Source organism: Apis cerana, linkage group LG10 (assembly GCF_029169275.1).
Source record: "Apis cerana isolate GH-2021 linkage group LG10, AcerK_1.0, whole genome shotgun sequence".
Taxonomy (NCBI): Eukaryota; Metazoa; Arthropoda; class Insecta; order Hymenoptera; family Apidae; genus Apis; species Apis cerana.
This window is the reverse complement of record NC_083861.1, coordinates 6,699,757-6,713,175: the sequence shown is the minus strand read 5'-3', so window position 1 is coordinate 6,713,175 and position 13,419 is coordinate 6,699,757. Positions and strand designations below refer to the sequence as shown.

The 13,419-nt window shown below is 20.2% G+C and overlaps 2 protein-coding genes across 9 annotated transcripts; one reads left to right on the top strand and one right to left on the bottom strand.

Moving 5' to 3' along the window:
* Window positions 1-56: 56 nt before the first annotated feature.
* On the bottom strand, window positions 57-10,388 carry LOC108001140 (iron-sulfur clusters transporter ABCB7, mitochondrial). Of its 8 annotated transcripts, none has more exons than XM_062081003.1 (12): window positions 9,841-10,388; window positions 7,521-7,772; window positions 7,207-7,414; window positions 6,948-7,114; window positions 6,582-6,860; window positions 6,314-6,488; window positions 6,007-6,164; window positions 5,759-5,922; window positions 5,485-5,614; window positions 5,132-5,407; window positions 4,767-5,041; window positions 3,967-4,153 (listed from the first exon to the last, which is right to left on the bottom strand). In XM_062081003.1, the coding sequence occupies exons 1-11, from the start codon at window positions 10,015-10,017 to the stop codon at window positions 4,790-4,792; spliced, it is 2,238 nt and encodes a 745-aa protein (XP_061936987.1). In that variant the 5' UTR covers window positions 10,018-10,388; the 3' UTR covers window positions 3,967-4,153; window positions 4,767-4,789. The 8 variants fall into 8 exon arrangements, with proteins under 8 accessions (XP_028524164.2, XP_061936984.1, XP_028524165.2 ...); XM_062081002.1 differs by having other exon boundaries at window positions 3,967-4,114; XM_062081001.1 differs by lacking the exon at window positions 3,967-4,153 and having other exon boundaries at window positions 4,325-5,041.
* A 475-nt stretch (window positions 10,389-10,863) lies between these two features.
* Window positions 10,864-13,414, top strand: LOC108001200 (all trans-polyprenyl-diphosphate synthase PDSS2). Its single transcript, XM_017062106.3, has 5 exons — window positions 10,864-11,853; window positions 11,941-12,069; window positions 12,162-12,363; window positions 12,504-12,926; window positions 13,004-13,414. Exons 1-5 carry the CDS (start codon window positions 11,516-11,518, stop codon window positions 13,157-13,159), a joined length of 1,248 nt encoding a protein of 415 aa, XP_016917595.1. The 5' UTR covers window positions 10,864-11,515; the 3' UTR covers window positions 13,160-13,414.
* The last annotated feature ends 5 nt before the right edge of the window (window positions 13,415-13,419 follow it).

Genomic DNA, 13,419 nt, shown 5'->3' with positions numbered 1-13,419 from the left:
TACAACATATATTTATTAAAAGTTAGATTATAATTAAGGTAAAAAATATACAAAGCTTTTAATAGTATATTCTTAAATATTTTATTACATTAAATATATATATATATATAAGAAGTTTCTAATCTTTCATAAAATAGAGATATGCACATACATATTATAATCTTTATACTATAAAAAAAATATAGCATATGTTATGATTATTTAAATAATTTATGTTTTTTCTATGACTTTATAAATACTTATTTTTTTTTTATTCATTTACATTTTAATGTAATTTATTAAAACTATCTGTTGATTCATTTTTAATTACATCAGTGTCAAATATATCTTTAATAATATCTTGTTTTTTTTTCATATGAGATGTATCATGTAAATTATGGAATACATCTTCTGTTATTTGTTTTCTTTTTGCTGTTGTATTATGTTTTTCATAATCTTGGTTTAGAAATTCAATATTTTCATTATTATCAATAGCTTTCATTGATGCTAATAACTTTTCTTTGTTGTAATCAGTTATTTTTGTTTTAATATTATTATCATTTTTAATGCTAACATCATTTAGCATATCATGAACTATATCATTATTAAAAGATTTTACATTATATGAAACTATATCAATGTTTTCCGTTTCTTGTTTATCTAATTTATTTTTTTGTTTCTTATAGTTTTGAAGAAATATATTTTTAGTTTTCATTTCTATTTCTGTTGGATCTATTCTATTTATTATTTCTTTATTCAAATTCTTTGAAGAATTTAATGCGTCTTTCATAGATATTTTTTGTGAATCATTAAAAATAATTTCATTTGTGTGCGATATTTCTGATTTATCATCTATTGATTCTAAACTATTAGTTTTGAATAATTTATTATATTCATCTTCAGCATATGATAATGATTCATTTTCAAAATCATCTTTTGTTATGTTTATATTATTATATTCTTGTATTTTTGACACAGCTTGTTCAAACATAAAATTCTCTAAATTTTCGGAATGTTTATATTCTGTTTGGATATTTTTTACATTACATTGAGCATAAATGGTTTCATTCTCCATAGTTTTAGTTTGTACATGCATTTCATCAATTAAATGTTGATAAAGATTTTGTGATTCATTTAAAATACTTTTTGGACTTGGAGATGAACACTTTTCTATATTTTTATTTAAATCACAGTGAGTTTCATTATTATACATAGATGAAATTAATTTAAGTGTATCATTTTGATTCATTGTTAGATAATGTTCAATTGATTGTTTTTTTATTTCAGATTCTATTTCTGAATCACTTTCATAAGAATTTGTTCTTTCTTTTACTAAAATTTTTAATTTATCTTTATATTTATTTTTATTTATATTACAATCAGAAAATTTTAATTCCTTTAAATCTGAAGTCTCATTTGTATTGTTAATCAATCTAGAAAATAATAAGATATAAAATATATTATAATTATAAATAATAAATAATAATATATACTATGTACTATATGTAACAATTAAATAATTAATTTAAAAAAAAACATTTAAGTTATGCAAACCTTGAATGTAACTGCTTAGAATTATTAGTTTCATTTGCATAATTATCTTTATTATTTTCATTTTCATTTTCACTTTCACTATTTTCAGAAGAATAAGTAAGATTTTTTTCTAATAATTTATTAAAATTCTGACAATTTCGGTTATTATAAATTTCTTTTAATTTATTTGTATTTATTTGATATTTTTGAGTTTTTCTTTCATGTTTTTTTAATTGTTCTGAATTTTCTAAATCTATTATAATCTCTGAATTCTCGTTTATTACGAATTCTAAATCTTTAGATTTTTCTTCTGAATTATTCAATACACTTTTACATGGTGATTTCTGAAGACGATATTTTCGTACTTGTTCCAAATTTGTCATTGTTTCAGATTTTACATAATCTAAAACTTGATTTGAATTTATTCTTTCATCTGTTTTGATGTTTTTATCATTTGATTCAGATGTATGTAATATAGGCTAAAAGTTATCATAATAAGTTAAATAAAAAAATTATTTTTGGAAGATATAGATATTAAAACATTATTTGATGAAATTAATCTTTACCAAACTGTTTTTTTGAACATCTGCTTGCCATTTTTTACTTTTTTCTGATATCTTTAATGGATTTGATGAGCTAAAAAAAAAAATTATTAAATATAAATAAATGATTGATTTATAATTGTACCTAATGTTTAAAATTTTTACGTACCTAATGTCTCTTAAATTCGTGAGAGATCGTGTGCCAAAACGTCGACTTTTATCAGGAAACAATAATTGTTGATTACAATATAATCTTCGTTCTTTATTGTCTAATAAATTTTCTAAAGTTTTTAATTTTTCTGTTATTTCATCTAAATGTTTTTGTGTTTCTTTTCGTTTAGAAATTTCTAAATGTAATTGCTGTTTTAAACTTTTAGTTTCAAGAGTCAATTTTTTATGCAGTGTCTAATGAAATAATTAAATTATAAATATTAAATAAGAAATTATGTACAAATATTAAATTATACCTGTATAGTATCTTGTTGTTTTTGTATTCTGTGATTTAAATCAGAAACTTCTAATTGTAACTTTTCTCTCTCTCCCAAATTACGATCTTTACTGAGTTGTAATAAATGTTTATTTTGTGACTAAGAAATAGTGTGCAACTGTTGATTTTTTTATTCTTTGTTTGAAAATATTATACATATTAATATTCACCTGTAATTGCTGAAGTTCATTTTCCTTTTCTTTTAATAAATCACATGTTTCTTTCTGTAAAGTTTTTAATTTTTTATATTTAATTTGAAGTACTCTCAATTCTTCATGATGTGAATTAATAATTCGCGGAAGTTCAGCATTTGTTCCTTCATAACGTTTTAATGCAGAATCTTGTCTTTTCTGTAATGCTTTTAATAATTTATTTTCATTTGCTAATTCCTGTGAAAATATATAATTCTATTCAGTATGCCTGTAATTAACATATATATGATGTATATATAAATTTTAAAATTATAAATTTATATAACAAAATATTTAAAATTATTACATTTAATCGATAATGTGCATCAGCTAACTGATTTTGCAATTCTTTAATGCGTAACATCTTTGCAGATAGAACTCTCTGTTCAATACTATCTTTGTTAAGTTTTGATTCTGAAGGACAATGTTGAACATTATTTTGATATGGTCGTCCTATATATTAAACATTAATATTAATGACTATTTTAAATATTCAGGATTGATATTTATTTAAAAATAAATAGTAATATAAATATATTTAATTAAATTTATAGTAATTTTACTAATAAAATTAATAATTATATTTGTTAGAGAAAAAATACATAAAATTAAATATTAAAAATAACTTTAATAAAATTAAGTAGTAAAATATCTAATATAAAAAAAAAGATAAATACTTTAACAATAGGATGAAATAAAAATCATATTAATCACTACTAAATGTTTAATACAAACCAAATAAAGGATGTAAGTTCTTTTTTTTAGATGAAAGATATGCTATATTTTTTAGAGGTGAATTAATTTTTGTTTCCACTGATGATCTTCCTAAATTAGAATTTTGCTTTCTGTAAATTATATATGTATGATTTTAAAAAATTCAGTAATAAATATTTTTTGTTCATATTGAAAAAAATTTAAGATACATTTCAAAAATACAATAAAAGTATAAATAACAAATTTAATAATTTAATATGTATGAAAAAAATAAAATAGATTAATTACTTATAATTATATAAATTTATAATATAATTTTTGAAAACAAGATTTATAAATTTAACTTTTTTAAATACTCAATTAATTTTAACTATATATATAGTATTATAATATATTCAAAATAAAAATTTAAAAAAATATATAATTTTTTAAAACATATATAATTAAAATATTTATAAAATATTTAATATTGTTATGATTACCTATTGAGATTCTTATGAACATTGAAGTGTACTATAGGTAATGTAGGAACTTCAGTTTGCATTTTTTATTTGGAAATTCTACATCACATTGCATAGTCTTTGTAAAATCAAATTATTATATCATTATCCAAACTTATTGAAAACTAATCAGCATCCATAGTTGTTTTTAATTGGTTTCCAAGGTAACTAAAGCACAACATTTCTCTAATCAATGTTTGAAATTACCTATATATATTTAAAGAAATTTGTTCAAATGAAAACATATTTTTATAAATAACAGATGAAGATGGATGCATATATGTAAAAGAAGGAATATATCTACTGATTTATTTACAAATATTAGGTAGTATGAATCTTATGTGATAAATTCACAAATATATATAATAAAAAAGAATATAACTTTTACTTATTTTTTTATTTTAGTTTTTTTGGATTATTATTTTTAAACATTAATTTTGATCATAGTTATATTTTAGAGATTTAATCACAGACATTTAATATTTTGGCAAACATTTACTATTATATATAATGCACATATATTCCTATATTACAAATTTTTATAAATTTTAAACAAATTTATCTTTTATAATTTACTTAATTTACTATTATTATTATGTTACTATTTATCTTTTTAATACAATAATACAATAAACAATAATTAGTTTTAAATGATTTTAATTCTCTATTAAAATTGATAAGTATTTAATTAAAATTATTTTATCAAATCAATTTGTTTGTTTTAATATTTTTCAAATAATTTTGTTAAGTTATAACAAATATATAAAATATATTTAAAATATAAATCTATCATTTCAAATTCAAAGTTGTACATTATTACCTGTGCATTATACAATTTCAATTTCAAACTCCTGGAGTTCTACAGTTATTATCTTTTTTTTCAGTAGATTTGAGTATTCCTATATGTTGTGTTTCCCACAATTTGCTATATAAAGAATTCGGCATAGCTAATAAACAATCATGTGTTCCTCTTTCAATTAAACTACCATTATCTAATACTAAAATTTCGTCTGAATCCATGACAGTAGATAAACGATGGGCTATAACAATAGAAGTTCGGCCAACAGTTGCTCTGCGTAATGCTTCAAGAATATTCTGTAAGTATTATATTATGGTTATATTATATTATGGTATGATATGTTAAATATATATAAAAAAAGCATTTAACATATAACATGAACTTACATATTCTGTGATAGAATCTAAAGATGATGTGGCTTCATCAAAAATTAAAATTGGACTATTTTTTAAAATTGCTCTAGCTATTGCTACTCGTTGTTTTTCACCGCCACTTAATTTCAAACCACGTTCTCCAACAGGTGTATTATATCCTTTTGGCCATTTAAGAATACAATCATGTAAATTTGCCATTTTAGCAGCTTCAAAAACATCTTCCTTACATTTAGATAAATTACCATAATGAAGATTATAAAAAATACTTTCATGGAACAGAACAGTATCCTAAAAATATTTATATGATTTTAATATATATGAATTTAATATTGTATATATTATTAACTATTTTTTTAATTGATTACCTGAGGAACAATTGCTATTGACTTTCTTAAAATATCTAAGTCAATATCTTGAATATTATGTCCATTTATATAAATTCCTCCGGATTGTGGTTCAAAAAATCGGTATAAAAGTCTCACTAATGTTGTTTTACTAAAAAATATATTAACTAATATACTTTAATTTTATATAAATTACATATATTATATATATAATATATATATATATTATATATATATATTATATATGTAATATATATATATATATATATATATATTACATATATTCAGAACTTACCCACAACCAGATCCTCCAACAATAGCAATTTTTTTGCCACTTGAAATAGTAAAACTAATATCTTTAAAAATAGGTTTATCTTTAACATATTGAAAGCTAATATTTTTAAATTCAATATTCGAATTATTCGAACTTATATTAAATTTCATTGCATTTTCTTTAGACTGGCATTATATTAAAAAATGTATTAGTCATTTATAAATCAATAAATTATTAAATCTTTTAAATTTAAATATAAATATAAATACCTTAATAGCAGTATCCATTGTCATCAAAGTAAACATAGTTTGCATATCGATAAAAGCTTGTTTAACTTCGCGATATACAGAACCTAAAAATCCTAAAGGAACTGACAATTGGAATAAAAGTCCATTGACCATTACTAAATCTCCTACTGTCATAGTACCTACATTCATATTATATTAATGAATTTATATTTTTAAAAATTTTTAATACTTTAAATTATATATATTATCTATTTAATATTCTATATTATCTATATTAATTATTTAAACATAAATAATAATATAAATATAATAAATATAAACAAATTACCTTCAATAATATTATTAGATGCTAATACCATTATTAAACTCAAGGCAGCACTAAATATAGCATTTTGTCCAAAATTTAACATTGCTAAACTAGTACTTGTTTTAAGTGATGCTATTTCATATTTTTTTAATGATTTATCATATCTTTCAGCTTCAAATTTTTCATTATTAAAATACTAATATAAAAGACACAAAAATAAATTATTTATAGAATAAGAATGTTAAGATAAAATTATAATTATTATAATTGTAGAAATTATAAAATATACCTTTACTGTTTCATAATTAATAAGTGAATCTATCGCTTTATTACTTGCTTCATTTTCTGCTTGATTCATAAGGATTCTAAATTTTGTTCGCCATTGAGTAATTGCTAATGTGAATAAAGAATAAATTCCAACACAACCTAAAGCAATACTTGCATATTCTCCTCCACATTTTAAATATAACACTGTACTAACTAATGATAACTCAAATACAGTGGGTATAATATTAAATACCATAGCATTTAATACAAAATTTATACCACGACTTCCTCTATCTATTGTCTAGAAAAAATTTAAAATGAAGAAATGATAATAAAAATAAAATAATCTGAATAATAAAAATATTAAAATAGATTTATTTATCTTTACTTTAGATAATGCTCCAGTTTGTCTATTCAAATGAAAAGCCATATCTAAATTATGTAAATGTAAAAATACATTTTTAGCTATTTTGCGAATAGAATGTTGTGCAACTTTTGCAAATACCGCATTTCGTAATTCACTAAATCCAGCTGCACCAGCCCGTGCTATTCCATCTATAACATAATGATATATGTACAAAATAATTAAAATTAAAAACAATTTTTAAAAAATTTTTTTTCATAGAAATAATATATAATTTATGTACATCCAATAAGTAATGATGTTATTACAGTTGCAACTGTCTCTGGTGCAGTTTCCATATTTAGAATAGTAGTACCAGTAGTTGACATATACTGATCATTGAGAATATCTATTGCATATTTAAAAATAAAAGGGACTCCAACATTTAAAGCTTTTGCACTAATAAGTAGACCAACAGCAATTTTAACTCTTTTTCGGATCTCTGGATCATCCTGTAAATAAATTTTTTTATTTATATTATAATATTTATTTATTATAATTACAAAAAAAATATAAAAAATTGTTAAAAATTAAAATATAAATATTAAAATAATTTACTTCTGGCCAAATATATCTAAGCATTGCTCTAATCATATTTTTAGATTTAATTGGTTCTTTTTCTTGAAAATGAATACATTCACGACTTAAACTAGATACACCAGGGTGAAAACAATCTCTTTTTTGTTGTCCTGATTTTCCTCCAGTAAATCCAGAAATTATTAATGGAATTTTAACTGAAGTAACAATTGACTTTGATTGAAGTATATTCTTTTTTTTCTGTGTATGATCAATTACATTTCTACTGCAACACTATAAAAATAATTAAAAATTATAATATAATAATTATATTAGAATAATATATATATATATATATAATTATAATAGAATAAATATTTATACAATTTGTATTAAAATTTTAGTAAAAAACATTATTAATATTTTAAAAATTCTTAGATAATATTTAATAATTTTAATTTTTATATAATACTTTATATAATTGATATTAATAATTTTTGAACTAATATTTTACTTAAATTTTTAAATGTTATTTCAAAAAATAGAAAATTGAATAAAATGTAATGAATACTATTAATTTTATTAAATTTAATTTAATTTTTATTAAATTATTATATATTATAAATTTTCTATAAACCATATACATTCTTTTTATACTAATTAATGAAATGTACAAAAATTATTATATGATTCATTTAATATTATAATATATTCTTCTATAAGATTTATTGCAATTAAAAAACAATTTGTACAATTGTAACAACACTTAAAATTCTTCATATTTGTTAAATAATTTAACATTTCTTTTTTTTTCAAATTTAAAATTTGTTTTGCTATATTATGTATATCTATTATATCTTCTGATGTAAAAGATTTTCCATATATTTTTATATTCCAATAATCTTTTGGTAAATTTGTATTTATTATGAATAATGTAGATTCTGCATTATAATTTAAGCCATTTCTTGTAAATGCCATATTTTTTTGTAAATTATTAGAAACAATAAAATCCAATTTAAATTTTGGAATATCAAAACAAACTTTTATATCAGAAATATCAAAAAAAATTTCATCTAATGGATTATTTGATATAAAAAAACCATAATGAATATATAATTTAAGACTATTATGTGCACCATAGTTAATAAAAATTTGTGACCCCGACTTAAATGAATTCAATGTAGTAATTTGATAAAATTTATTTCTATTTTCACTTTTAATTATAGATGCATGTGTAGCAATATGTATATCATGATTAAATAAATCTAAGAAAGGAACTAAAGCTAAATTATTTGGATATTTTATATTAATATTTTGATTTGTTTCTACCTCAAATGCATCTATATATACAGCTCTTGTATTAACAATATAATATGCCCATTTATATTTTTCAAATGTAATTATTTCTTTAAAATGTAAGTTACAATGAGAACAATGATCTTTCCTATTTATTTTTAAGTTATTTATAGATTTAATTAATAATTTAAAATCATTATGTACTTTATGAAACTCATACATATAATCTGTAATAAATGATGGTAATAAATTTTTCTCCTTTTGTGTACAAAAATCTGGATTTGTTAAAATCTTTGGAAGACTATTAATATAATGATACCATTTTGAAATATTTCCTAAATGTAATTCATATACAATAAATATTGCTAATAAACAATGAGCACTATAATATTCAGTTTTTGAAAATAAAATATTGACATTGCTTTGAGATAAAGTGCATGTTGTTATTAAAATTTCGTAAGGTATTTTAATTAATATATCATTAACTTTAATATCTTTTAATGTTTTTAATCCTCTACCAGTAATATGAAAGTTATATGGAACTAAATTATAAACAGATAAACAGTTATTTGTTAATAACCAAGATTTAAGATGCATCAGACTGTCTTCTTCGTTTTCTGCTATTTTTTTAATTTTTAGCTTCTTCTTTTGATGACGTTTTCTTGAAGTTCTACCCATTATGTAAATGTTATATCTGCAGAAGCAATAAAAAATGCTTTGAGGTAAATACCTATATAATTATTACTTTTTATATAACTTGTTATATGTTATCTATTTATTATTATTTATCTACTGCATGTAAATTTTATAATTTAATTTTTTGTTATAACTTATTTCCATAACTTAAGCATTCCAACATAACATAACTTTTTAATATAATGAAGAAAAATAAAAAGAATTAATGAAAGATCAATATCAAACATTATTATAAATTTTTGATAAATTTTTATATTTTAAATAAAAAATTGGCAAGAATAGAAAGAAAAACGGAAGAGAGAAAGCGAAATAGCGAAAGAAAAAGAGGGGGATGGGGGAAAAAATATGTAAATTAGAAATATTATATTACCCTAATTCCAAAAGTAGAATATATTGAATTACGTATAGAAGTGTGAGAAAATATTCCTTCGTAATAAATGATTTGTTTTCGAGATTTAATTGAACACATCATAAATGATTTGTTCCAATATTTTTTTTCATTATATCCAATTCGTAACATACGACGACATAGAATAATACTTAACATAGTGTTAGAAATATTTATTCACAAATGAAAATACAAAAACAAAATACACAAATTAGGTTATTAGATCATAGTGAGATCACAAATCTAATAACCCACACTATAACTATATATAGTTATTACATTAAATGTAAATACTTAAGTTTAAGTACAAATACGAAATGGTACTACGTCCATCTATATGGATCCATCTCAAATTTATATATTCAACACGTATAAATTCATATAGTATATAATATATAGAAAGGTATCAATGAAAATTAAAATATTATTTCTTGGTTAAATTTTAAACTGTTAAAATTTATGAACTTTTTAAATATATTTTTATAGATGATGTAAAATCTAAAAATAAATTTTTAATTCAAAACTTTGCATACAAAATATCACAAGCGAATAAAAAAATAGAATATAATGTAGAATATAACTCTTAAAAATCCCTAAAAATATAAAATTATATAATCGCAAATTGTTTAATCTATAAAAATATAAAATTTATAACTGTAAATAATTAAATTCTAATAATCATTGAATTCAGATAATTAAGATTATTTTTTTATATATATTATTAAAGTTTATATATTATATATATATATATATATATATATATATAAAATTAATCAAAAAATTGTATGTTTATAATAATATATATTCTTTTTATTTTTCATTAAATTATATTATATTTTACATTTATATGAATACTAAATTACATAATTTTAATAACTTTAATGTTTATTTAAAAAAAGTTAGACAAAAACATAATATTATATTTACATGGAACTATATATAAAATGGATATATAAAATTTTGTATATAATTATATTTCTATTTGATATACAAATTGTTAAAACGTAATTTTATATAAACTTAAATTTCATATAAGTGTTTTTTTATAAATGCATAAAATGTTGATATTAATTATACAATCATTATAAAAATATATTATTATTCATTGATATCAACTTTTATCATATTATTTATTTTTATAAAAATAATTTATATTTATGAATTTTTATTTTTATTATTATGTTATTAATACTGAATAATTTCAAATAAATTAATATTCAAAAAATAATTTTTTATTTCATTTATCAAAATTATGAAGACAATGCTGATTGTTGAATATTTTAACATGATAAATTTTATAATATGATATTATTTATGTCTAGTAACTTCGATTCAGTGAACATAATATAGATTATGATTGTATTATAATTTTATAGTTTAATAAATTTTCTTTTAAAAAATTATTTAAATTAATGAATATTTCAAAACTTATTATAGTATATGTGAAAATACTAAGCAAATATATTAAAATATATTGTGTTTAGTGATTTTTCATAATAAAAAATTAATAATTTTTGGACTAGAAGATGTATTATATTCTTCGAGAATAAGGTCAAAAGTGAAAGCTTGTGACGTTAACCATGTACTTTATACCTGTTGAATGTAAATCTGATGTTGATGAGAGAAAACAAATTTTTTGGGTGTGTGCAATACAAAAATGTTTACGAACAAAATTGTATTTACTTTATTGAGAAATGGAAATATAACTAGAGCAATTTTATGCAATGATTATAATATATATTGTGAAAAACAAAAAAATGTGCATATTTCTGTACAAAACAAATTCCATTTACATAAATTGAATAAAGTCGAAGCAAAACTTACAGGAAGTCAAAAGCCAGATTGGAATAGAGCTGTTTCAGAAGCAGAAAAAATTGTTGGATACCCAACATCATTTTTAAGTTTACGATGGCTTTTAAGTGATGAAATAGCAAATGTAGCTTTACATTTAAGGAAATTAGTAGGATCTAATCATCCTTTGTTAAAAACAGCTAAGTAAATATTTTTTAAATATATTTTTTATAAATAATGAAATTAATTTTTATATATTTATATATTAACACTTATCCTAATTTATTATAGAAGTATTATTTATAATGGACGCAATAATATGCAAGCATGGGGTCTTATTGTATTATTAATTTCAAAAGCTGCTGGTCATTTAGGTGTAGATGATATAGAAGAAGATAAAGCAGCAGGTGTTCTTCATAGGTATTATATAAAATTATAAAATTATAAATTTTAAATTTTAAATCAAATTATAAATTTGAAATAAAAATAATTTTAAATAAATTGTGATTTAGTCAACGAGCTTTAGCAGAAGTAACTGAAATGATACGTACTAGTCATCTTGTTCATAAAGGATTAGTAAATATAGGATCTGATGTTTATTTAGAAACATCTGAGTTAAATGACATGAATTTTGGTAATAAAATTGCATTGTTAAGTGGAGATTATTTATTAGCAAACTCTTGTGCTGAATTAGCAAATCTTCGCAATCAAGATGTAAGTATAAAAATTTTAAATTATATTTTGATTTATATAAATTTATTTTTTTATCAATTCATAAATTTATATATTATTATATATATTATTATATTATATTATATTTATATTTATATATAATTTATATATATTATATTTAGATTGTAGAATTAATGTCAAGTGCTGTAAGAGATTTAGCAGAGGCAGAATTTGTAGGCCGCAGAGATAATCAAAATAATCCTTTACCTTCTATACCACCTGAAAATCGTAAAGATTATGCAGTAAAGGAATGGACTCTTAGAAATGTTTTAAGTGCTGGTGCTTTACTAGGAAAATCTTGTAAAGGTACATTAAAATTAGCAGGACATAGCAATGAAATACAAGAACAAGGTTACAATTTTGGAAAACATTTAGCATTGGCTTGGCAAGCTTGTTTAGATTTAGGCCCATTTAATACAAAAGATCAAAATATAACATTTAATCTGTGTTCTGCACCCATTATGTTTCATATTGAACATGATCCATCAATTTTAATAGAAATTGATAAAGGTTTGGAATGTGTAAATAATGTAGATTATGCTAAGGTAAACATATTAAATATAAATATTTATAATAATTTTTTTATTCATGAAGTTAATAATTTTGAAAATATAATATATAGATTCATAAAATTGTTATGAGTGGTCCTGGAATTGAATTAACAAAACAATTACAAAAAAGACATTCACAAAAAGCAATGGAAGTTTTAAGCGTATTTGAAAAAAATGATGCAAGAACAGCATTATATAATATTATAGCAGCCATGGGAGACTTCTAAATAACAATATCAATTAAACATTAATAATACATTAATACTTTATATAATAGCCCAAAGATCAGTTTGAGGACTCCGTCCTATGTTAAGTTTTCAATTTCAAAACATATAAACATGTAATATTTATATTTTCTTTGTATTATGAATAGAATGTTAAGAAAATTTAAACTTTAATAATTAAGATAAGATGAAATATTTACAATTGTATATTATATAACAAGATATTATATATTTTATAATAAATAATATTTAAAGAAATATTT